Source organism: Aphelocoma coerulescens, chromosome 2 (assembly GCF_041296385.1).
Source record: "Aphelocoma coerulescens isolate FSJ_1873_10779 chromosome 2, UR_Acoe_1.0, whole genome shotgun sequence".
Lineage (NCBI taxonomy): Eukaryota > Metazoa > Chordata > Aves > Passeriformes > Corvidae > Aphelocoma > Aphelocoma coerulescens.
Window position 1 is genome coordinate 146,202,830 of NC_091015.1, and position 27,232 is coordinate 146,230,061.

The following is a 27,232-nucleotide window of genomic DNA, read 5'->3' on the forward strand; positions in this document are numbered from 1 at the left end:
GTCTCCCTACTCATTTAATAACTCTTGAATGTTTTGTTGAAGTTGAGTCTGACTTTCCAAAACTCAGCTCAAGACTGAAATACTTTGTAAAGTTGAATATAGTAGAATTCAGAAGAATCCACGAGGAATGTGGTTCACTCAGAAATGCTTTTTGCTCACTTGTCTGAAGAATTTTATTTAAGAAGCACTGTGCTGAAATACAGTGCTAAAAGGATTGAATTGTTTTTCCATCATCTTGGAATATTCTTTTTCATTTTTATTCTTGGATAAATTTGAACAGTGGAACAATTGTCTCACAATGAACTTCTTGGTTGTACTGATGTGTAGCTGTTCTTTGTGAGGACTTGAATGTGACATCCTTTATCCATTCAGTGATATGAATCAGTCCTACTTCCCCACACGGCTGCTCATATGGACTTGATTGGAAGTGCAATGAAGTCAATGCATTGATCTCATATCAACTTTGGTACATCTGGCTAAATTTAGGAATATATTCATTTGCAGATCTCCCATTGAATTCCATAGGAAAGAGGCAGATGGGTATTTTTGAAGATTTGAAATTAAAATAATGCTTAGTGTAGACAAAAATGGCAAAATTGATACCTTCCTTTTGTTAATTTGGATCTTAACGAATATCTGATTGGTCTGATTTTGACCTTTGGTGATTTCTTTTCCTTTTTTGACATTACAGGAGAGCACTAAATCTAGGAATTCTTCGAGACCCTGGATCAGAGGTTGAAGACAGACAATATCAAATAGATCTTCAATCTATCAACATCGGTACTGCTTATTGGAATCAGTTGAAACCAGAGAAGGAAAGTGGAAAAGGAGGGGTTTTGACAGAGAGTGAGAGAAATTCTCAAAATCCAGCACTTGAATGGAACATGGCCAGTAGGTAGGGATTTTTTTAAAAACTTACTCTTCTCTGAAATTACACAGCACAAACACTGCAGAGAGTATGCATGGTATACCTGAATTAAATAATTCAGTGCTGGTTTTGCTTTACATTCCAAGCACATTTCCATAGAGTTTTGGATTACACATTTGAAATGCATATTACTGTTGTGGTTCCACTGTAGTTACTGTCTAGTTACTGTGGGCCTTTGCTTCCATTATAAGCTCTTCTCTGAGTGACTTACTGTCTGTCCATAAAAATAACTCCAGGGCCGAGACTTCAGCTTCTCAGTCTCTATAAGGAATGGGAGGTTCTGTTTTGCGGAGGGGTTTGGGTGCAGGGTGTGGTTTTTTGTGGTGGTGTGTTTTTTTCTTTGTTTTTAAACTTCTTTTGTTTTTATTTTTACAGAGCTTGAGTAAAACCAGCTTAGACATTTCTAAATTAGAGAAGGATAAAGTAGAACATTTCCTATTGATTCTGAACTGGTTTTTGCACTTCTATAACTGAAACCAGATGAATTTTGAGAATGAGATATTTCAACTGAGTCTCCTTTATTGGGTATTGTATATGTGCACACAAAGCCCCACCCTCTGGTTAAACACGGTTGAAAGACAAAGCATGCATCACTTGCCTGCTATTTTAAATTTTGAAGTTTTCAAATATAAAAGGGGGGGGGGGGGGAGTAATTGGTAATTTGTGAAGATTTGACATTCTTATTTTCATTTTAATATACTTTTTTATACTTAAAAATTCATACAAGTTTAAAACTAAATTTTTATAGACTGTGTAGCAGTCAGATTTCACTTTTCAAACTGGCAGTAATAAGGTCTGATGGCCAAGAGCAAGCTTTCAAAAGTAATTTTGTGTATTTAGAAGCATTTCTTCTAGGAGATGCCTCTTTGCCTATACATTTAGCTATTTATTTTCATTTAAAAGTCCTTTATATCTAATTCGTGCAGAAACAATCTGATTTTTATGAAATGTGTGCATAATTTTATGGTTCCCAATACATGATTCCTATTTGCCTTTAGGGATGAGTTCCTAAAAGTGTTATAGAAAAACAGGCAGGATCATCCAGAAATAACTATTTTTTGCTTAATTTTCAGTAAAATGGGATGAGAGGAGTCATATTTTTCTGAAAGTAAGGCAAGTTGTAGCAAAGTTGTTACATGAGAATGGCACACAGACTGAGCTTTGTAAGTGATGTATTGATTCAGGGCCAAGAGGGCAGATAAGCTCACTCTGGAGGAGACCGTGCAGGAAAAAGATGTGATCAATAATAAATTCCAGTTTATCATTGAAAAATAGAGGCCAGGAAAAGCAGTTCTAACCAAAGAAATAATAAAATGACAAGTAGTCACAGGAGTACAGATAAAAATTTCAGCACAGAAATAGACTCTGATCTTAATTTATAAGATCACGTGGTTCCTTCCTATATTTTTAAAATTTATTTTTTAAAACTCATATAATTCCATAGATGTTTTTTATTTTAAATTCCTAGCCTTAAAAATGTGTATGACTTTCTAGTTGGGCCCTGATGTTGGAGAAGTTCCCCATGAATTTCTGTGTCACAAAATTCCACATCCACTGGAATATCTTGAAAAATAAGATTATGTTAATATCCAAAGGACTTGCAGCCAATTTGCAACTTAAACTAACACAGCAAAATCAACCACTGAGAGATTGGCTTTCCTTTTCCTTTCCATTGGTGACTGAAATCCTACTGCCAGCACACGTTGAGTCTGAGCTTTATGGTTATAGATTTAGATAGGAAATTTGGTAGGGTTCCTGAAAAGCTAATAGGACAAGGAAAGCAGCTATTGCAGACAATCTTGAGTTCTCTTTTTCTTTTTTTTTTTTCCATGTAACTGCTTGGACATGCTTCCTCAGCAGACTTCCAAAATGAATTTTTATTAGAATACAAATAAGTATATGTGGTTTAAAATTGCTTTTGAATGAATCTTCTACTTGGGTTTTAATTTAGATCAGTTTTAATTAAATACATTAGGTTTTCATCTCTGGCGTGCAATTATAGTATTTTAATCCCAGCTTGAATTTGTTTTCAAGAAAAATTATGAACGCTTTTGTATTCTTTTCATTTTTACACATTTACTACAGGTTTTTTCAGGATCTTTCCATTTTTGCTTTTTAGTTGGCAGTCAGTTTTGCTGTATCTGGGTTTATTTTGTGACCTGTGGAAGTGATGTGCTGAGAACTGGAAGAACCTGCACTGAACTCTGCCATCCATGGCACTGTTTCCGGCATGCAGCAAGAGGGCGGCTGCAGGATGTTTTACAGGGTGCTTACTGTTTCCAGGGTTAAGTTTATCTTAATATTTACTGCAAATACCACAAAAGCTTTAGGCTTTAACCTAATAGTGATACCATTTTTAAAAATTCTTTGTTTCTTATATGTGTTTAACCTGGGACATTATGAATTGTTTTTGCTGACTTATTTTAGGGTTAATTTCTTTGTTTGGTTTTAATATATTTCTGTTTCTTCTTACCCAGTGTTATGGTATATTAGGATCACTGGGTTTAAAGATATCTGTTTCCCTCATTTTTGTAATTCTTAAGTGCTATGTGGGGCAGTATAGAATCTAACCTATATCCAGGTTTTTCATAGTTACTTTACAGAAAACGTCAACATCAATACCAGCCATTCCCTTTCCATTCCAACTTGTAAAAGCATTACTGGATTATTTCAAATCAAAATTGCAAAAATTTTGAAATATATTGTATTTTAATCTACAGCTGAAATTTGGCCTGGTTTAAAAAATTTGTGTGCCAGCCAAACCACTGTAAGTAGGAGATCTATGGATATCACACAAACAAGTATCTGAAGGCTTTTGACATAATTTATCATTTAAATGCTTTAGCAATCTTTACACTGAAAGTAAATCCTTCAGATTTTCCCATCACTTTTTCTAGTACTTAATATATTAAGGGGTTGCTTTTTTTTTTACCCCCAACCTTACATTGCAGTTTGGAAAACAAACCATCATATTCTAAGACTAAGCTGTTGAATACTTACAGGTGTTTAATGTAAGATTCTTCAAGAAGGGCTATAGTGAAATGCTGGTGTGATGCCTCCTTTGTCTCTGCAGGTCACCCCAAGGAGACTGGGGGAACTGGAACACACTCTGTTAGGGTGGATGCAGTCTTGCAGAAAAAACTGTCTAGATGCTGTGCTGTACTGAGGATCTGGGATCATAACTCTTTCCATTATGAAATGTTTATACTTCACCATAGATGTTATAAAAAGCTCCCTAATGGTGTAATATATAAAAAGAATACTGGAAACAGTCAGACAGTTCTAATAAGGTTATGTACAAATGAAACCTGTCCACATTTATTCCCTTTACCAAACAGCATGTGGGGAACTGGGAGTACTTAACCAAAAGAAGTTTTCTTGATTGAAAACTGCTTTTTCAGCTTGCAGATCTCCTCCTCCCTCTCCCTCCACTCAATGGAAAAAACAACAGCCCTGAAGGAAATAAAGAAATATATCCTCTCTTGAGGCCTCGCCCCCATCCCTGTGCAATCCTTCTACAGCTCCCAGCAGCAACTTCTGCTTCCTGAAGCCTGAATAAACTTTGTTTAAAAAAAATAATAATTGAGCTTAAAAGCATTACTTCTCTGTGTGGTAATGAATTGAGTGTGGCAATATACTGCGTTACAGTTTTGTCCTTGGCATACCACCATCTGGAATAGCTCTCATGGAGTACATCAGGGAGCCAATGATCTGTTGTACAAAACTGAACAAAATACCACTGCAAGGATCCTCAGAAAGGTTTCCTGCAGATTTTTTCTTTGAATAATTTTCATTTTCCTGCTTTTTTGGAGAGTTCTTGGCAGCTTGCCAAGTTCTAATGAGAAAGACCAGAAAAAAAATGATCGGTAGATCTTTGTGTAAGGAAGTAGGGACATTCCCCTTGAATCTTTTGGAATAAAATGCAATGCATTTTTATTCAGTAATTTATTTTAGTTGCTGTCTTTTGTCGTACCTGAAGTTGTGCTTGTATTTGTACTGTACAAAGCCTTTCTCAATAAGATGGGGCGTTTTATTTTTTATAATAATCCACAACAAAGAAATGCTGCACAGCATTCTTCTTAAGGTAAAAAATAGCTTTCCTGAGGTCTTAAAATATAAAAATAGTAATTCATTACAACTAGGTGGTTTATCCTTTTTCATTATCTAATTTTGGTTATTAGATGGTCCTCAAAATGTTGCTGTGCTGTTTTACTGCCATGTGACATGTCTTTGCAACACCTCAGAGAGATGAAAGGATGTGAATTAGTCATTAGTAGTTAGATATCCTAATACATTGCTAACACATTTGTATATCAGGGATTAGCTGATTTAAACAGCTACATGGGAAGCCTGCAAGAGAAAAATCTTTCATAAGTCTCAAGTTAACATGCTGTCTTAAATAATATCTTTTGACATTTTGTATGCTTCAACACTACTAGAGAACACTTGGACTTTGTGGCCTATTTCATGCTAATATTTTTTTTCTTTTTCACATCACAAAATTCTCCATGAGGACTCATCTTTCTGTAGCTAGTAAAATTACATGGTGCAAATGTGCTTTTGATTGTTATTCATGTATTGAATGCATACAAGTTTCTTCCTGCCTTATGAATTTTTAAGTATATAAGGGCTCAAAGTCTAGATTCAATAAGGTATTATTAAGAAAAAAATATAATTAATAATAAGATAAACATTTCCAAATGTCATATCTAGGTTATGTTTAGCTATTAGTGGCCACATTTTCTGTTTGTTTTGATTAGTGTTTTCCACATGAGAGTCATAGTAGTAGGACTTAGTCCTACTTGTCCATTTTCTCAGCTTATCCAGTCTCACATCATCGCATCTCCTTAATTAGGGCAACATCATCTCTTTGGCAGTCCTTCCTCCTCGTATAATTTCAACGTGCTTCTGACTGGATATAATTAAATACTGATGATTTGACTTGATGTAATCAAATGTTGTTGCTTCCATTGCAAAATTCTGTTCTTCACATTTTTTTCTCTCTTCTTCCCACAACATTTTTTGTCATATTCATCATTAAATGTCTTTGCTTTTGCAGTACTTCCAGACCCCCTGTCTATCCATTTCCCTTTATGTGTCTTATTTGCTTTGACACATCTACACTCCCTTCTCATCAGACCTCATCACACCAGTTACCAAGACTGACACATTCAGTGTTTCGAAAAGGCACTTCCTTGCTCACTCCTGTGTGTTATAAAGGCATTTCCTGCGAACATTCACATATTTATTGCAATATTTTATTCTAAATCCTTCAAAAAAGCCAATTTCTAGTATACTGTAATATAAAAACTATAAGACAGGTTGCCACTGTATGGATATCATTGCCTATGCTGCTCTTAGTAGTTTACTTTTACTTCCCTGTCTGTGGGTGTGTTTTTTCTTAAATTGTAAGCCTTTGAGGACAGAGACCATTTTCATTCTGTGCTTTTGCAATGTGGATCTGTGGTCCATAACCAGAGTTTATGTTATTGTGCAGATAAAGCCCAAATTCTGCACTAAGGCACCTCCAAACCTTATCACAGTTGCTTAACTGCCTTGTTCCTTTACGTTAGCATATGGTCTTTCAAATGCACTTACTTTTAAGTGTAGATGATCAACTGCTTTAACATCTCTAAAAATACTAGCTTTTCCTTTTTTTTCCAAGACAAATATATAACAGATGCATAAATGAACCACAGAATGAATGTGCTGCAGACATAGAGCCATCATTACACTCTTCACAATCAAGTTTTTTCATAAGCTCATGTGGCGTACACCTGTGTTAAGTTAACATTGCACTTAGGTGCAGTGTGGAAGACTCAATAATTCAAAGTGGAATTTGTTTCTTTGTTCCTTTTGTGCTCTTTCTCATATCCTCTCTCTTCATTATTTACTGTTCTCTGTTTGCCTTCTGTTTGTACTTACAATTATTTTCCTAATACTTGATTTGGCTGAGGTTAAAATTCACCCACAAGAAATTCAGAAAGTAGTAAGTTGAGCAGGACAGGGATAGCACATAAGTATGATTTTTAAAATGAAATAAAATAATGCAGTAATCAATATATATTACCAAAAATGTCCTTTAAGATGCAGTGTACTCGGTATCTACTAGAATAAAGTATGAAAATTAAGAAATGGGAATTAAAATCACACATACTAGCATTTCAAGAAACTTCAAGTAGAAGTTTTCTAACATATAGCTGCGTGTTCTTTCATAGAATTGTTCTGCTATTTAGCTCCGTCATTGTCCTGAAAAAAAGGCATTGCTTTCTCATCCCATTGAGAAGGGGAAATAGGAATTGGGTAGAAAACCATTTGGTTTAAATCTAAAATGAGGGTGATGGCATGGAGAGAAACAATCTGACCATTTTCTCAAGTTGAAGATGTTTACTAACCATTAAAAATTCTGATTTCTAATTTGGGGACTTGATGAGACTAATCTTACTTTAAAAGCCATTATTAGAGATCAACAGAGCTATAGCTGACCAAAATGTTAACGCCTTAAGGTAAGATGGTAGTTTTCCCCACTCACTAACTGGCTTACTCTTAGGCAAACTGCACACTTCTTAGGGTAGTGTGCAGCTTCCTCAGCAGTGAGGGTCATTTGAGGCAAAAGTTTATTAGAGTTGTGCTCTGTCAATCCTGGCTCTGTGGCATCTGCTCTTAACTTCTGCATACTGTTGTCCTAAATAAATTTAAAAGCTTTAAGGCCTACCCCCACTGTATAATTCATATTCCCTTATAGATCACCATCTTTTCTAGATGTTTTGAGGACACTTAAAAAAATTATTAGTAGCATTTGAAGCATCAAAATTAAAATAGCCTAAGCAGTAAAATATTTTTTTATGTTTTGCAGTATGAATTTTGTGTATTTTGCAGTAGAATGAATTCCACCTCAGGTTATGATATCTATTTCATTTATTTCCAGCCTAACTCTTGGCTTACAAACCATTAGCATTTGAGATTGTTTGCTTTCCTACAGAATCCATTACAGAACCATTGCTAGACTATGCATCTCAATACTCCTTTTGAATCAAGAGATTTCAATACCTATTACACATGCAGTCAAGCAATTTCTGCATGGACATGCATATAACCATATTGGTTAATAATATTAACATGGATAACTCTAGCTGATGGTAGGGACTAATTCTTTATTGCAGAGTTCATGTGTCTGGCTCATTTGTGTGATTTATGCTGATGCCTGAACTGCCATGTCTTCATTAGAGATAGCAAAATTAAAGGTAATATAGGGAAATGTAACTGACATGCTGATGAAGAGTTCTACATGGATCTATTTATTTCTTCTTTAGGGCAATGTAGTTTGATCTTTAAACTTGCATCATTTCATAGTTGCTAATTTTGTAAGTGTAGGAAAACTTCCTGAGACCTATAACTTTATTTTAGAGGATTTTTAGAATTAACCTTGGTAAAATGTGGGTATTTGATGTTTCTACAAATGATAATAGGTAAAAAAAACCCCCAAACTGTCTTGATGGAAGGAGTCTCATTGGAATTTGAAGTGTATCCTCTTTTAGAGGCTGAACACCATCTTTATCTCATTACATTTTTTTCCTTCGTCAGAGGCTCTCAGATGGCATTTTGTGGCAATAGTTTATTTGACCTGACCCAGAAGATTCTGGCCATTTGAAATGTGTTGTCATAAGCTATTAGTGATCCATCTATAACAGAGTTGTGCTTGTAGGCTTACTGTTTGGTTAAAGGGGGAAAAAAACCCAACAAAAACCTCAAAACTAAACACCCAGATGAAAAAGAAATACAATTATTGAGTCTAATGACACAAATATTTTTGGTAAGTAAATGTTGATATTTAGCTGAAAAAGCACCAAGAACAACCAGTGACAGAAGGAGTGGAGGAAGACTGACATCCCTGCTTTTTCAAATAGTTTTAAACATCTTGGGCAATGGTCACTAATTTCATGTGGGAGTCCTAGTGTTGCATGGGATTTGCTAGTTTAATTTTCCAGGTATTTCATTCTTGTGTCAGTTTTGTGCATATTTCTTCAGCACAGACTTTTAATGCACAAATTCAAATATTATGTAGGCTTTAGAACAGCCATTTATAAAGTGAAGGGCATCCACAGGCAAGTTTTAAAAATAAAAACTTGACAATAAAACTTGATAATAAAGTTTGCATTTTTTTAAAATTATTGTGTAGAGTGTATTAAATGGGAGAAGAAGCAATGTCAAGTGTCAAACTTGTCTACCTGGAGATAGGTTGAAGAGGCAAATATTTAGACATACTTTTCCTGTGAAATGAAGATAGAAGTCTGCCTTCTGGATTTGGATTGGAATTAGTATGATTTATAATAATGATATTTAATTATTATGAAGGTAGTAATCAAATGCCGAACTGGTATTGAAGAAGTTTTTTGCTACGTACTGAATGTAAAGATAATATGGAAAGTTTTTGCCTCTCAACAATTTACAATACAATTTCATCTTTACTTTTCTTTCCCTTTGTTTCCTAGCATAAGGCGGCATCAGGAAAGGAGAGCTATTTTAACTCCAATTTTAACAGATTTCACCGTTCGAATAACTGCAGCTCCTGCGATTATTTTTACAAAAATTGATGCAGCAGAGAATTTACACCCAGAGGTTAGTACAAAGTGTCAACAAAAATAGCATAACTTTTAATATGTGGATAATCTTCATATTTTACCATTCCACCATTTGAAGTGTTCAGGTGTGTTTTCAAATTGCCAACTGGAAAAAGGTCACGAGCTGAAATGTTCTTTCTCTGCCGGATAATAATTTTTGTATAGCATTCAATATTAAAGGCAGTCCTGCCAGAGGCAGATAAGCTTATTTTCAGTACCAAAAATGGGAATCCTTTAATGATTTCCAGGATTATTTTTTAAAAGTTTGTGATGGAAAGGTGTTGAGAAGAGGTGCAACATAATGATACATTGTATTCACAAGTTTCTTGTAAAGAAACCTGAAAATGCAATCTATGGACTATCTATAATAAGAAAGTTAAGCTGAGTTCTCTTAGCCAAATTTCCAAGACCCCAAGCTGCCACTAAGCATCCATTTCACTGCCTTTGCTATGGGGTAATTCCAGGTACTCAGATTTAACAATCACTTTTGCTGGTGTGTTGTTCAGCTTGTTCATGATAAGTCTGTGAAGCAAGTTACACACAAAAGGTATTGGCTCACTTTTTGGCATTAGTTCGTAACTCAAGAACATTTTGTATAAGGAAAAATATCAGAAAATTTTTGTCATCTCATAAGGATAAATTCTCTTAAAAGCTACCTCCTGGGAAGAGTAAAATTGGTACAGGAATGTAAAGATAGTAGATGTGTATTGCAACATGCAGTAGGTATACATTGTTGGAAAACAATAGCTAGTGGGCATAGAAAGAAGAAATCAAGTTTCATATTTTGTGTAAAGGGTCATCAAAAGGGCAGATGGAAAATTATTTAATGCAAAAAAGAAATAGAAAGCCCCAGTGTGGCTAGGAGACATAGAAATTATTCAAGTTAAAAAAAAAAAAAAATCTGAGCTTTGCTAATGCTTATGTTCAAGAATTTCAGTGTTTTCTGTTCATACATTCTTCTTGTTATCTATTCCCTGGATGACATTCCATCATGAAGGGAGAGGTCTAGTTTAGATTAGAGTATGAGCATTGTGCAAACTTCTCATGAGACAGAGCAGTTCTTCTCCCCTTCTGGACGGGTTCTGTTTTTCATCTCTTTATTTCTTGCCAGCAGTGGTGAAGATCTTTATTTGTGCTAGACAACACCAATAAAACAGTGGCTATCCAGCTAGTGTTGCCAAGGTATTAAGAATGGCTTACAGGGAAAGAGAAATCAATTAGATTGGCTATCAGTGAGTTCCAACATGTGATTTCATTATAAATCAAGCAGAGTTTATGTTTAAATTAAAAAAAAAAGTACATCCTTTTCTTGGAAGGAAAGGAGAATTGGAATCATTGCCAAGGACACTCTGACAGCCCACTGATACTAGCAAGAGATGGAAACAAGGCCTTGTGCATGAGATGCTTTTCTTTCAAAGTTTGCCTTAACAGTTATGCTATTGAAAGCTGTGCAAAGAAGCAGCCACATCCTTCAGAAGTGTGACACACCAGTTTCTTCCTAAAACAACCAAATTTATGCTATATATAATGCTAAGTATTGACTACAGTGGAGAACCACAATACAGTTATATAGAAGCTTATTTTCCCAGTAGCTATTACCTAGTATTTCCCCTTAATTTCACAGGAAATTTTGGTCTGTGGTCATTCTTTGGAAGTGAATGTGACAACAAATTTGGACTTCTTCCTTAATGTGGCTCAAGTACAACTTCTTCAGCAGCTGGTACAAGCCAATATGGTTGGACTGGAACCTTCCAGTAGCACCACTGAGGTAGGTTTTTCCCTGGTTTGCAACTGGATTTTTAAAAAATCCATCCGCAAAGTACTGTAGCTATGAGTAGGTGTTGTACCATCTAGAAAAAATTGTGTAGGTAAACAAAATACATGGTTTTTGTTGTTTGTGTGGTCAGTTTCAAAATGCATTCTGACATTGATTTAAGAATAGAATGAGTTATATGAATAAGAATATTATTCAGTAAATGTCATTATTTATTATATTCATTATTATAGTGGTTCCACAACATCTTATGCACAAGGAGATTTATGTAAATGATGAAGGAAACAAATTTTTGAAAAGTAGGTTTTTGAGGTTATTTAGTGTTGAACTTGAACTTTATCGAATCTGTGGTATTTTCTTGTGAGTTCACATGCTACACTGTCCTTCACTAAAGCTAGTAAACTATAAAATTTTCTCTGTGCCTTGTAACCACTACTCACATTAATTGTCTTCTCTCAGGTCCCTAACATTCAATTCACCTCTGAATATTTTCATACTTCTTTAGCAATAATGTTGATGGGTACATCATGGGGGATCCTTCATCTGAACAGTTAATCTCTCCTTTTTGTCTGGAATATTAGTGATCAGCAGCTGTCTCTTGAATTTTGTCATTCTTTATTACTGGGACGTGATACCTCAGTTTGTATTGAAAGCTAATCACTGTGACAGACTGCTAGGTTTAAATTTTACACTTCTGGGATGACACAAAAAAAAAAAAAAAGAAAAGAGAAAGGATAGGGAAAACTTTTGCCCTAAGAAAAAAATATGTATTTCTTATCTTCAAAACCTGGAATCTACTCAGGCTGACAGCATCTTTAAGATAGTAGGAGTTAATACATGACAAATTCCACTGGAATGGCTGTTGGACATATTGAGGTACCTTCACAAATAAGGCAAGAGTTAGGGAAAGAGTTACTGAGCAAGACACAGTCAACTATTCCAAGAATCTGGCTAATGGAAGACCTGAAGAAGACTTTCTCTTTCCTTTCCTGAATCTCACAGTTTCAGCATTGCACATGAGTCTGGGTGGAAGCGAGGAATGCTCTAGAATAGCCAAACTATTTACATTTCTCTCTCTTCACCCTGTCAAAACCCCAGAAGCTGTTTGTTTGTGTTGATCTAGGCATCACATCATCCCCCCACTCCTTTATCCCTTCACAATGATAGAGATAAATAAGGGGCATTGTTTCATTAACATTTGGAAGCATGAAAGATGATGAAAAGAAATGAAGTGTATTTTTTTTTTTCCTTGGATACTTTGCAGACACAGGGCCTCTTTTGGAGATGAATACTGTAAATTATATATAGTAATATCTTCAATAAATTATTTCTAGAGTACTGTTTTCTCCTTTTCAGTGGAATGGACAAAATCAAAATATTTGAATGGATGCCAAGAATTTAAATTTTGAGTTGGCTTTGTGCAGAAGGGCTGCATGACTTACTTGGACTGTACAAACTTAAAAGGAATTTGCTACAAAATTTCAGAAAGCCTTTTGTAGAATACATCCTGAGATACTTATTTGTTCTTTATTCATAACTCCCTTGCATCACTGAAGCCTCCTGTTATGAATAATGGGAATATTTCTGGCTCAAGGTGTTTGCCTTCTCTTTTGTAAGTCATACAACTATGTCTGCATTTACTGTACTGAAAATGTAAGTGCATTGGTTGGTACTTTTTGTCCAGTTCTTCTTCAGTATTGTGTAGCTCTGTGTGCCTAAATGAAGCTACCCCACCCTCTAATGTATGCACATTTATTATTATTCTCATGGTTCTTCGTTAGTCAACCGAAAGAAACATAATACACTGATTTTATGCTTCTTTTTTTATCTTAGTGAATCAAATCAGGAGTCTGCACATAGCTTTTCATACTTCACACCTCCATATTATTTCATTGCAAGAATCAAAATGTAATTTGGGTTGAAGACACTTCTTGAAACCATTCCTTTGCTCAAAAGAAGACTAATGTGCCAGCTAGACTACGCTTTTCAGCATTTTGTTCGATCAGATCTTTCTTTACTTCAGAGGAATGACCATCTGGATAATTGTCCTGTGCTTAATTACGCTTGCTTTGGCATATTTTTGTCTTTATATCCATTCAGAATTTTGCTTGATAAAACTTTCAGTCATTGCCTCTTAACATTTCACAATACCTTTCCAAGAACAGTCTGACTTAATCTTCTTCATAGCCCTACTTTAAGTAACTGGAAACAGTAATTTGATGCCCCACCATCATCCTTATCCTTTTCTTTTTCTGTCTGAAAAAACCCAGCCCTCTCACCCTCTCCTTATAAATTCTCTCCCTTAACCTTTTAATCCTCTTCATGATCCCCTGCCCATTCAGGTTTGTCAGTCTTTTTCTTCTGCTGTTGAGCTCAAAGCTAAAGACAGTACTCCAGATGTTGACATGCAAGTATCACATCATCTCACCTCTCATCCAGTGGCTGTGCTGCTGGTAATGCTTCCTAGTAAATGCTCAGTCTCCCACACTACGGAGACATCCTCCTATCATGTGTTTAAGTTGCTGGCCACCAGGACTCCTGGGTTCGCTTCTACAAAGCTATTGTGTAGCATTGGCCTCCAGCCAGTTTTTGATTTGGGATTTTATCATCTCACAGATTCACAGAATTTAGGTTGGACAAGACCTTTGAGATCACTGAGTCCAAACTTTGACTGATCATCACCTTGTCAGCTAGACCATGGCAAGTGCCACATCCAGGTCCAGGACTCTGTGTTTACCTTTGTCCTTCATGAGGTGTATGTTAAACCATTTCTCCATTTTGTCAATGCCCCTCTGAATGGCAGCCCTACCCCTCAGTGTATCAACAGCTCCTCCCAGTTTGGTGTCATCTTTCTTTGGATATGTTTTGTGTCATTGCCGAGGTCTTTAATAAAGACATTAAACATGATCAAACCTTGAGGAATGTCAGTCAGTAACTGGAGTTTAGCTATTCTTTGGAACATTTACCATTACTTTCTGATTTTAGTGGTCCAGTGTGGTTTTTACCCACCTCATAGTCCATCCATTCAGTTCACACTTAAGTTTTTGAAAAAAAAGTCAGCTGTGGAAGACTGCTTAAGCTTAGTCAACTTTGCTAATGGCAAAGCATTATCTAGTATTCTGTCCTCAGAATCTATCATCTCATCACAAGAGGCAATCATATTGGGGTAAGGAATGACAGTCATCAAAGTAGCAACCACTTGTTTAAACTTTAAAGGTGTGATTTCCAAATGGACTGTATTTGGTGGTTTACAGGGCAATGCCGTAAAGATTAGTGTAGACAAAAAAAAAAGGAAGCGATGATTTATGGGTTAATCTCTTTTTTCTTCAAGTGTTTTAATATTCTGTAAAAAGTTTTATGCCAGGTCTCCAGTGCTGTGTTTTTACTTATTATAAGCCCTAGCTTTATACTGTTTTATAAATCTTTGATGTACAGTGGACCTATTGTACTGACTTCTTCATAAGGTATAGTCTATTATTGCAAAGAATATTGCTTTGATCTACTTGACAGCTTTAGAGTAAGGACACATATGTGGTGTTTGATAGATTACCGGAGGGGCAAAGAATGTTGCTGCCTTTTTGTAATTATTCACTTTTTCAAAATTAATATATGCCAAATTCTTAGAAGAAGAACGTGTAATACCTACACATGGAGAACAGAAACAGGAGTGCTAGGAAATTAAATACAAATATAAGAGTGAAGTGCAGTTAATGTTCTGATTTTGTTCAGTGATACATCTAATATTATAGGTGAGATATTAATAAAAGGGCCACATTTCTTCCTTCTTAGAAGAATTTTTAATATTCTGGTAAAAGTATTTCCAGTATAAATGATAACTCATTTTACTGCTGATCAGTGATAAAACAGGTGAATTTTCAAGGAGTTCATTTCTTCATCTGGCAAATGTATTTCCTGGTGTCCATCACTTACCACCTGGAGATTTTTGGCAAGACTTATTTGTCATACTATCATTTAGAAGCAGAAAACACAAGAACTCCTCTTTGAAAAAGAAATTAAACACAAACCAACACACATCTTGGTCTGCTGCTGACCATGTAGGAATGCATGGATAACATATCTTACTGCAAGTCAGTGAATGTTACACTCCTCAAATATGGCTACTGAGCACATTACCAACTTCTACTTCCCAATAAGCTTGAGATTAAGGCTAGACTTTTGAAAAAATATTGATTTATAAAAAAATAATTTGTTTAAATTTGTCATAAAGAATGTCCCTGTCTAATAACTATCTACACTGGAGGCATTGAATGCAAAGTACAGTTACTTTGTATCTTCCTTGAAAAACATAAAAGGTGCTTTGAAATGCTTACTTTTTCTTCACAATATCTCTGTGAGGATTATGGCTCTAGATGAAGAGGATTGCTTTTAAAATTCAAGGCAACTTGAAACATCTGAACTATTTTCCAGAGGATGTCTATCAAAAGTGTTCACTCACTTTCTGTTTCCTATGGTATATTTCTCCTTATCCCCTCCATCACAGGATCAGTCACAGAATGGATAAGGTTGGAAGGGAGCACAGTGGATTCTCTGGTCCAACCTCCCTGCTTAAGCAGGGTCCTCCAGAGCACATGGCACAGGATTGTGTCCAGACCGTTCTTGACTATCTCCAGATCCCATACGCTCCCTGGGCAGCCTGTTCCAGTGAACCTGCACAATAAAGAAGTTCTTCTTCATGTTCAGGTGGTATTTCCTGTGCATCACTCTGCCCATTGCCTTTCGTCCTATTGCTCAGCAGCACCAGGAAAAGCCTGGCTCTATCCTCTTGAAACCTTCCCTTTAGATACTGATGCACACTGATAAGGTCCCCTCTCATTTGTCTCTTAAGTCATTCTGAAACAGGCCCAGCTCCTCAGCCTTTCCTCATAACTGAGGTCCCCCTCATCATCTTCATAACATTCCATTGGACTCACCCCAGAAGCTCCACATCTCTCATGTACTGAGCACCCAAGAACTGGACACAGCACACCAAGTGAGGCCTCACCAGAGCTGAATAGAGGGCCCCACTGGTCAGCCCCCACTGGTGCCTGGGGTTATTCCTCCCCAGGTGCAGGACCTGCATTTGCTTTTGTTGAGTTTCAGATGGTTCTTCTTTGCCCATCTCTCCAACCGGTCGAGGCCCTTCTGAAGGGCTGCACAGGTCTCTGGGATATTGGCTGCTCCTCCCGGCTTTGTGCCATCAGTGAACTTGCTGAGGAGGCATCTGCCCCTCCATACAAGTCAGAGGAGAAAAGTTAAACAAGACTGGATCCAGTATCAACCTTTGGGAGACACCACTAGTTAAAGGCCTAGTTAAACCCTGTGCCAATGATGACACCCGTCTGAGACCTGCCATTCAGAGAGTGCTCATTTCACCTCATCCCTATTTCTCAGGTTATATAGTCTTGTTTGTTTATTTTCTGTTAGCCCAAATGCATATTTCCATAGGCTACAAGTCCATAGCTATCCTATGCAGTCTGAAATTCAGATAGGTAGCAAAAATACTAATAAAAATAGCATAAACTCTTTCTTGAAAGAATAATAGCCAAACTCATCATCTTTTCCTTGAATCATGGTTATTCTCAAGTTTTTAATTGCAGTGAGGAATGCAGCACTCACTTGGTTTTTGAAAATATGGAAATATTTTCTCACAATTTAAACAGAAATGAAAAAATTGTCCCTTTGGATCCCTCTCAGACCTCTTTTTCCCCTGGCTGGCACTCTTTTATTCCTGCCGAAGCAATGAACAAGCCTTCCAAAGTTCTTCAGCGTACTTGCTATTATTGTATTTATGTGTTGCTAGCCATTAGACTACAGTAGGTCATGCACAAATTTGATGATTAAGAAGTTATTTTCCTCCACAAAATACATGAGAAAAACTTCTTAAAGTGCAGGAGAAACTGTGTTTAACAATTGAGCTGATGAAATATGGACTCACATGTGCTGGCAAAACAGTCCCACAAAGAATGATCTGACACTTGAAGTGTCTGATTGGAATTTTTCTTCATAGCTGATGCATATTTCAAGCATAATTTGCAGTCAGAGCAAATAGGCAATGGGCACAAGCTGTCATTCACCTGGGGGAAGTGTTGAGCAAAACGGGGGAAACCTGGTTTGGGCAGATCTTTGTTTTCTTTCAGAAATTCTAGGCATGGCCTGCTGGCTAATGTCTTCTGCTTCGTTAAAGCCTGCTTTTAGGTGTTTGACCTTTGACCACTCTGCCTAGGCTGCACAAGTACTGGCTGCAGCAGCGTTTGTCAGCTTGGCAGGTGATACTCTGCTTCTAGACCTGGCTCATGGCCAATCACTGAGTAAACCCCACCAGCAGGTTGGACATGTTCCATAGGGCAAACCCCTGAGTTCTGATAAATTGCAGCAACAACCCAGCAGCTTCCTGAATAAATGATACTAATACTAGGGGGGAGCAAAAGTTGTTTCAACTTTGGCATTTTGTTATTTTACCACAAAAATTACATTTGGAGTCTAACTAATATAAATATTGGATATTTCAAAGTGAAAAGACATGTTACTTATATTCATCCAAATAATGGGAAAGGTTGGGAGAAGTATAGCTCCTATCTGCTTAGATACCCAAACAAGTTAAGCAAATGCTTGATTGAGTAATAAACAACACACCATTAGAGTGAACTAATTAATAGCTGAGAAGCGTCCAAAAGGGAGAAGGCATATAAAACTCATCTATAGCAGCTGATTCCTCCCTACCCTGGCTGAATCTGATTGTGTACTAATTTGTCACATTAGACATACTGCAGTAACATTTGCAGAAGGTGTCATTCTCTATTGCTGCAGAGAAGGCTTTAAAAAGTTTTTCTGATAAGTTTTAAAGCCCTGTAATATGTTGGCTCAGGAAGTCTGGAAGAGTATGCTGAAGAAGCATTTCTCTGTGCTTTCTTTAATTATGGTTTTTTTTCTCAAAGCATCCACTGATATCTGCTTTTAGAGAACAGGAGTCTAAAAAAATCTTTATTCTAACTCAGTAGGACTGTTATGTTCTCTTGTAATTGATTTCTGTTTATGACAATCTCACAAACCTTCTGCTGTTGCTGTAACTTTACTATAAGATAAAGAACATGGTCAGCAGGATATATGTACAAAATTGCCATTACAATTGCATCACACATAAAATTTGAAGGAATGATAGCTAATGGACTTTATAGCTTTTTTTCTGACTGATGATACTTTAGCAGAGCAACCTCTTGAGTGATGAGCAATTTAATTACACTTTAGTCAAGGCTATTAATTACTTGTGTGAAGATGAAAAAAAATTTGTTTTTGTTGAAAACAAGCAGAAATTTGTTTTCCATTTGTATTTTGCTTAGAGAAAAATCACAGTTAGAAAACTGGTAAAACAAGTTCCAGATAATACTACTTAAGAAGCCAGACAGTCAAAGTGCGAAATGGCAGATGCACATGTTGCACAGATGTTGTGTTGACTGGTTAGTGTTCTTATGGAACGCTTGTGTAATTGGAAGTATTTTTAGTAAGTTGAAACTTTGAGAAGCTGGCATTCCCATTTGCAAGTTTCTTTTGAAGAAGCTGTTTATCTTTTGTCTTTTAATTACTGAAATCTAAGGTAATCAGTGTTAAAGAGCCAAAGCAGTCTTGGTTTTTGTATTTTAAATAAATCAGTTGAATTTAGGTATGTCTTGATATCCTAAAATGTGTTGGCACATTAAAAAAGCTAATGCTGTGTAAAGATAACTTTCTGCGGGTTTAAAAACTTTTTTCATTATGCATTTGATATTTGTTGTAATGAGTGAAAACAGAGCAAACTTAGTCTATGGTATTAGTGATGGCTCAGAAACAGTAGGTATTGAAGTGCAAACTGATAAAATATTTCTCAGAGAATTTTGGGGTTTTTGTAGCTTGCACAATTACTGCTCAGATCTTGTGTACCTGCTCAGTTCTGCCCATGTTTTAGAGCTTTGAGCTTTCATTCTAGGGAATAGCAGGTCACACAGCATAGAGTACCGTAACTTTGATATCCTGAGCTATGAGATGCTTTCTAGTGGATCTTCACCACTGCAATTGAAGAACGGCAAATTTATTGCAGCTGGAATTAAAAAGTTCAGTTTATTGATAAAATCGTTAGCAACAATCTCATGCCCTGGGATGTGTGAACTGCATTTTTGCATGAATAATCAGTAAATGGAGCTTCCTTTTTTTAATGACTGTACATTTCAAAGAGTAAGCTATTATAAAACCTCTAATTAGGTTACAAAATGTACAGTTTCAGATACCAGAAATGAAGAAGCAAAGCAAAGAGAAAGTAACAAAATTTGGATTAATTAGATTTGAAACACTTAGATTCTCAAGCAACTTGACAAGGGTTTCGTTTAAAATTAGGCTTGGTTATTCTCACTGAGTTTGTTTTGTGGATTTGGAAACAATGGAATATATCCAGAGAAGCATTTTCACAGATGAGAAGGATTGAAGAAAGCCATAGTTTCTAAGCACACACCACAACTAGGTCCCCAAAGTAGCTCTAATTTGTGTCACTGGAGTTAGATGTCTTATGCTTTCATTCTTGCAGAGTGAGGCCACTTCTGTGTGTTTCAAATCGAGACTGCACCTTGTACATCCCAGAAGAATTTGTAAAAGACAACAACTTCCACTACCTAAAAGCTCACAAAGTTTTGATAAGGAAGATTGCATTTCATGTCAATCTTTGTAATGTCCTTAGAATGTGAAAAGGGAAAATTAAGAAGTAGGAGACAAAGGAAAATCTGTTTTGCTGTAAAGATGTGACCTTTAGTTTCTCGCCTAGAATTACAAGGAAAAAAAGAATGTTTCAAACTGATTGTTGCAATGAAAATGGTTTTTTGAAGAGATCTTCATGCTTAGATTCTGCAAATACAAAATTAAAGGGGAAAAAAGTGTTTATAGTCTCTCTTTGACATACATAGGAAAATTTTTTTTACAATGAAGTGTCTCTTCAATAAGTGTTTGGACTTATGTAGCTGAGAAAGATGAACAAACATGCGAAATAAGATAGATACTAAACTGACAAGGTAAAGAATTCTTAGTTTAGTAAAACCAGACTTGAAATTACAGATTCAAAGTGTACTTCCTTTTTGCTAGGAAGAAACTGGGTTTTCCTGCTGATTTTTGATGCCCACAAGCATGCAAACTATGTGGGGAAAAAATGGAAAGTTGTATCCTATAGCTGTGTAAGCACTTCATGATTCAACACCAGTTTCTAAGGACATTTTCCTTAATGTTTTCTGTGACCACTTCAATTAAGGTGACAAGATGTTCATGCATATCAAGATTTCACATAAAATATGTCTGGGGAGGAATTTACTCAATACAATAATCTGCAAAGAAGTTCATAAATAGTATTCTTCCAAATATTCCTTGCTTCAAGACAAAAGGATATTTTGTATTGTTAATGAAAGGAAAAGTATTTCACTAGAATACTGTGAAGCTTCATATCAATAGTGTTGAAAGAGTTCCAAGCTGGAACAAATCTAATGGGAAAACATCTCATAGGAATTGTTGTTATTTTCTGGAAAAAATAAATTATAACAGCAAAATAAAAAAGTTACAGTGAGACAGAAAAAAAGCGAACAAAAACCTTGAAGTGTTGGTTTTCTTCTATGTTCTCATCAATATTAATTAAAGACTCAAGGTTCAGGGTTTTTTTCTTTTCTCTTTTGGTGTTTTCCAAGTGTTTTAAGGTAAAACATGATGGGATAGAATAATTTTTACATGAGTTTTAAGTGCAAGTCGGGGTTCAGTCCACCTTTTTTTCTTTTTCAGCCTACAGTGCTTGATTATCTGAATCAGACCTTCTTCTGCTCAGTGAATTGCATTTATTCCATCTTGTACTACCCTTAGTGAAATAGTCTAAAAGACATAAACATTCTGTACAATCTCTGTATTGAATACACTGCCTAGCAATATTTTGAAGGTAACCTGTGAATTATTTTTATAATCATTACCTTGAATTTGTGCTTTCTTATCAAAGTAAAACAATAACTGAATGGTATGTAAAGTTAATTCAAAACTTCATAATTTCTGATCATTTAATGTATTGACCGAAATAATCTGAAGTATTCATTACAGAGATAATAAAAATGGTGCTATTAAAAAGGTCCAAAATTCAAACTGTTCTTTAGAATAAAACACGTGCAAGAAATCATATTGGTTCATTTTTGGGGAAAAAAAGTTAGAAAACCATAAATTGAGTAGGAATTATTATAGATTTGCCACAAATAGCAAGTGTAGTCAGTTGTTGACATACATGCAGGACAAAATCACTGAAGGCAAGACGGTGGCTTAAACTCACCCTAAAGAGAAGTGTGAGAGAACACACGCTTGGACTTTCTCACAGTGTGGACACTGGATGTGTCACAGTGATAATTTGGTAAATGTCTGACAAGGAGACGAAAGTTCCAGTGTTAGGTCACACGATGTGAGACTGAGGGTTCTGTGTTCTTTGATCTTGACTAATCTTCTCCTTTGAGTCATCTGATGCTTGTATACAGGGGTTTGATGCTGTGGCAACATTACCTTTAAACAGCACTAGTGACAGTTTCTTCCCTGCATGGAACATCACCTGCTAGGTAGTGTGGAAAACTTGATTCGTGACCACAATTATAAATACATGAATTCTGTAATTTCCTTCATTTTAAAGCACAATGAGATTTATTTTTTTTTTCCTAAAGAGAAAGACGAGAAATATAAAGGGGAAGGATAGTTGAAGCCAGTAAAGAATTAATTGAAGGTATACTGAGTGAGCAGTGAGCAATTTAGATTTGAACTTCCCTGTTTTCTTTGTGAGAAGAATCCTCCCTTTTTTCCCCTGGTGTTCTCTCACAAGGAACAAATTTTTCATGCATTTTAACCTATTTTTAGATGTAAATAAAGCTAATATAGTCACTCTGTATGTCAGTCTTCTTCAAACAGTATGTAATATTTTGTGTTCTCAGACAAATTAGAAAGTAGAATAGAAGTCTCAATATTAATTAATTTTTTTAACTGTTTTGTAAAAAAAAGGAAATGTATGGTGGCAAACCAAAACAGGTATTGCCACTTAGGGAAAGCCCTTTTCAGTAGTAGGCAGTAGTTACCGTTCAATCACTTGTGTGGCTTGTGATGGACTGGCTGATCACCTAGGGATAAACATGCTGCTTAGTTTCATATTGATTTTCTTTAGGACAGAATTCCACTTTAGTACTATCCTGTTTATTAAGTAATGAGGCATAATTTTCAGAGTATACTGCTGGTGATTATATGGCTGCCATCCTAATTTTTCAATTTTTCTGGCCATCTGTAGTCTGTTTTCATATTCAGGTAATGTTGTATCATCTGAGACTCTCTAGTAGAATGATACATCCTGTTATTCATGCCTGAGATTTTGTCAGGATACAAATATAGCTATTTTTTCACAATTAATTTGTATGTTCTAGCAGAAATTCATGAGTTTTTTATACTGTTTGAAGAGTGACAATACCTGTGTGAATGAATTTTCTTTTAACTAGTCATGACTTTAAACATAAAAAAGCATAGCCTTTTGTGTATATAAAATCTAATGGATCAAAGTTGTCCATGGGGTCCAGGTTCTGTTATTGGACCCAGTTAAGTGGTTCCTGTTTCCTGTGAAATTAATTTGCATGAGTATAAACTGCAACGGTATCCTTGTACCATTTACAAGCAGTTTTATGCTGACCAGGATTATCTATATTTTATAGTTTAGTAATTTTATAATGTTTGAAATAAAAAAAAAAAAAGCCAATCTATAAGCAGAAGTTTTTATTCATTATACCTTAGTGAAAGAATGGCATCTGAATCAGTTTCACCTAAATCTGAAAATCTATGTTCTGTAGCAGCTTTGTAAGATGGTGAATTTTAAATTTTAAAATGGCATACATTTTCTATTTCTGCTAATGCTAAAGGCCTGAAACCTTGACATGTCAAAGGAAGCTGTACAAATTAATTTGTGTGGCTTTTTCAAATATATAGTAACATGAAGACATGTAAAAAAAGTCAGCACATTTAAGACATACATGTGCATAGAGTTGATGAAGAAAATTTGCACCGTGCATAACTTCATTTTCTTTGTAAAGATTGTTCCACAGATTAATCTAATCCACTTAGATAGTCAGTAGGCTCACTAGACTTAATTGCTTTATTAAGTTGTTAAAATTTGTAGAATGGCTAAATCTTTTGAAATGTATATGACATTAGAAGTCTTCTGATAATATTTACCATTGAACTGTTCATATGTTCTAAACATAATCTTGTAGCTCAGTAGTGTCAGAGAGAGTGCCAAAAACGTAACTTTTTGAGAATGCCAATAAAAACACTTAGCTGGAATGGCTGAATAATACTTGCATCATTTTCCTGGTACCTTTACCAGTACTTGGGTTCCCACATAGCCACTTGTCGGATGTTTTCCTGGAAATAACAGATATTTTGGTTAGTTCAAGGACACTATCAAAATAAAGTCCTTGCCAATATCTTGAGTCATTGCCATACCCTGTTTCCGTTCTTAGGAAGCTTTGTCTCATCATTTGATTTTGTTGCCAAAACCAGTGAGGAGGCATCATTTTGAAGGACTGTGCAGTACTTCTTGATACTTCATATCAGCAAACATCTTCATTCCAGTGGAAACCTAGATACTGTTCTTATATTGGGGAAAATGGATGTGATTTTTCTAAGAATCTTCAAAGCAGAAATCTTGCTTTTCAATTAAAAAAAAAAAAAAGAGATTTAGGGATGAAGTAAATCCACACTAAAGGAGGAAACCTTAAGAGGAAGGGTCCATTTTGCAGACATGAAGACAAAACACGTGAGGATTACTCCAAAGGACATAAGCATGTATGTGGATGTGCACACATGCAGAGGTTTCACACAGCGAAAACCTCTCATGACAAAAGATCTGAGTTCTGTGTTAGCCTGGAATTTTTAGAAATGCACAATTTAGTTTTACACTTCAAATCAAAGCAGGTAGTGTTTTTTAACATTTGGAATTGCTTTGCAGTTTCATTCATACCCTTGCAATGCTGCACAAGTTGCATCCAGAGTCATGCTATGAGGATTTTGAGATACCTGAATTAAAACTAGATATTTTGAATGGAAAAGTATCATTTGAACTTTACACTTCAGTTGAGCATTCCACAGGTAGACAATTGTTTCTGAATGTTAATATCCTTCCCCTGATCATCAACAATTATTTCTAGGATAATGTGGGCTTCTGAGCTTCTCTGAATCCAAACAATTTATTTTGTTCTGTGTCTTGCTTGGAGGAAAATTCACTTGTGTCAGTAATAATAATTTTCCACTTGTCTTGAACATTTGAATATTTCACTGAATTTTGGTTGGGTGGGTCAGAGAAAGTAGCTATGTTTCTTCGTGGACACACAGTGTTCAGAGTTGAAGGATAATAAGGAGCCTAGCTCTATTTAATTTCTTTCTAACATGTTCAATGTTTTCTGCCACCTATCACATAAGCCAACCTAGTAAAATTACAGTGAACTAATTTTTAGTGCAGTGTCATGCTTTGGTGACAGGGCTACAAAGTACATGCATAGGGTTTGTGGCTTTGGTAAGTACAATACAATCTGGTACTGTTGGTGTTCCCATTTAGATAAAAGAGGTAGTTGTCCCACTGACTTACATTGCAGAGTGTTTCTCATTAGTATGGAGGAGATTAAAGAGCAGGACAATACTTCCATTTTTACAGCTAGCTTCACTCTGATTGAGTTACTGGTTGCTATATCAAATGTTGAAATCATAGATTATGATTGTCATAAAAGATTGGTATGAGTCATGCATGTGATGCTAATAACATGTACTGAATCACATTCAGGTTTGCAGCCATTTCTAATTTCTCTGAATTTATCTCTGCAGATAATTGGCTGCCACTACCTTTTTAGAGAGAAGACATTTTAAAGTTCTCAGTTGTTTATACATAGTATGCAGCTTCAGTGTTTCTGCTGTGCTTAATGGGTTTGCTTAATAATCTTGCATATTAGCACTTTTTTTCCTCAGTGCATGCTCCTAGGCAATATTTCCAGCTCTTCATTCCACTGAGACTGTACCTTCCCCCCAGATTATCTGTGACTCATTGTATGAATCAAGACTGGAAGCTTCATTCTTGACTCATGCTAGGTAAAGGTTTCCACTAATTTTAACTTTCTCCATCAAAACACTGGAGGAATAATGACTTAGTAAAGTATTCTCAGAAATTAGCAGTGACAATTATTTCAGATTATTGGAGAGCTGTTTGAATTAGAGAATCCCTAAAACTGAAAATCCGTTAGCTTTACTGAGTAGGAAGCCTGTCTACAAGTTTCATAAAACTGGTATTTGTCTGAACACCAGTGATTTAAGACATTATTTTAGAAAGTCGGGCATTTTTTTCTTCACAGAGCTACAGGGACAATTAGATAATTAGGTTTGTGGGTTTGCATTAGTTCACCTGTTTTCTTGCAGTAGTTTGTATGTCTTTTTTTGCTTTTCTGCTGTAATATGCTGTCTGTTCTCTACAGATCATCCTTTTCTTCTGATTCTTTGCCTTCCAAAACAGGAACAGAAGAGAGTAGGAGAGATTCAGAATCACAAATAAATTATCTGCCAAACTGTCATTTTTTTCAGTGGGAGGTGTGCACCTAACTGATCTACATGCTCTTCATAAAGTTCATTATAAAGGCAGTAGTGCCTTCTCCACACAAGATAAGTGTTGATTGCATATTGAACATCTGGAAGTTTTACCCATTGTATTTCTATTGAATCATTGTTGTACAATGTAATTTCTGGGTAGACTTGGTCTTGGTTGAGTGGTTCATTGGGTCATTTTCCAGATATGTCTGGGAGCAAGCCCACCACAGCAAAAGAATTTATGCCCAGTTAAAAAAACTATGCTTAGAATAATACTTAGGAAAGTATTTTAATAATACTTAACAACTAAGAAAAACAAACAAAAAAACCCGAAAAAAAAGCAGCAGTTGTTAGTGAACCAACAGGAACTTCATGGCCCAAAACTGGAAAAAGATTTTTATGGAAAAACAGTATATGTAAATAATATCCAATAATATCTGCAGTCTTATTGCATCTTTATTATAGTACATCATAGTAACAGCATATAGAAGCATGTAAATTTCAGAAGTGTTTTTCTTTAAGAAGTAAACTTTGTAAACTGTATCTGGGCCTGCTAATGGAATTCAATGTTGTTACCAGCCCACTGAATGGCTCCAATGGAATTGTAGCACTGCAGATAAAAGCTTTGAAAATGTCAGACTGCTGCAGGATGTGTTTCACAATAGTTCTCCACTGATTTTCCAGTAAGGTATAAAGTCCAGTTTCAGTGATGCCTTGTGGGACTACCTAAAAATAGAGGCTAAACAAAATTAAGAGAATAAAAAGTGGTTATATTTATTGAAGGGCCTTCAGGTACATTAGGGCAGATGAAGCCCACCCAGGGGCTATACCCAAAAATGGACAACGGGGTCATGGGTTTTCATACATTTATAAGTTTGCATATTGGGGGTTAATCCTCCAATTGCAACTTCAGGTGATGAAGTCATTTACCCCAAGTTTGCTCCCTCCAACTCACTACTGTTTGTATTTCTTGGGGCCTGAGACAGTAAGGTGTCCTTGAGTTTCAGGCCTAGAGAGGAATTGTTTTTTCTGTCCAAAATGGGAGGACAGTAGCTAACAGAGTATATGGAGTTTAGAGTTACACACCAAAGAGTTGCAGAACTACAAATATACAAAAAATATAAAAGGTAAAATCCTAAGGCATCATCAGCATGATTCGAGTGCTGGGTGCTTTGAAGCAGCCTCTCACCACCAAGAGACTGAGGGAGCTGGAAAATTGCCAGGCCTGATCAGTCAGAGAAGCCTGAAGATGTCACCCACTCCTGAGGGGAGCTTGCAGAGGTC

The 27,232-nt window shown here is 35.9% G+C and overlaps 1 protein-coding gene across 10 annotated transcripts in view; it reads left to right on the top strand.

Moving 5' to 3' along the window:
• VPS13B (vacuolar protein sorting 13 homolog B) overlaps nt 1–27,232 on the top strand; it is a 434,575-nt gene that overhangs the window by 281,584 nt on the left and 125,759 nt on the right. For 8 of the 10 annotated variants that reach the window (XM_069005219.1, XM_069005215.1, XM_069005217.1 and 5 more), the window contains 3 exons: nt 692–895; nt 9,421–9,547; nt 11,174–11,317. In XM_069005219.1, the coding sequence (XP_068861320.1) occupies nt 692–895; nt 9,421–9,547; nt 11,174–11,317 (475 nt within the window). Of the gene's footprint in view, nt 1–691; nt 896–1,303; nt 1,562–9,420; nt 9,548–11,173; nt 11,318–27,232 lie in introns of those variants that run through there. The other 2 variants (XM_069005221.1, XM_069005225.1) reach the window with 2 other exon arrangements.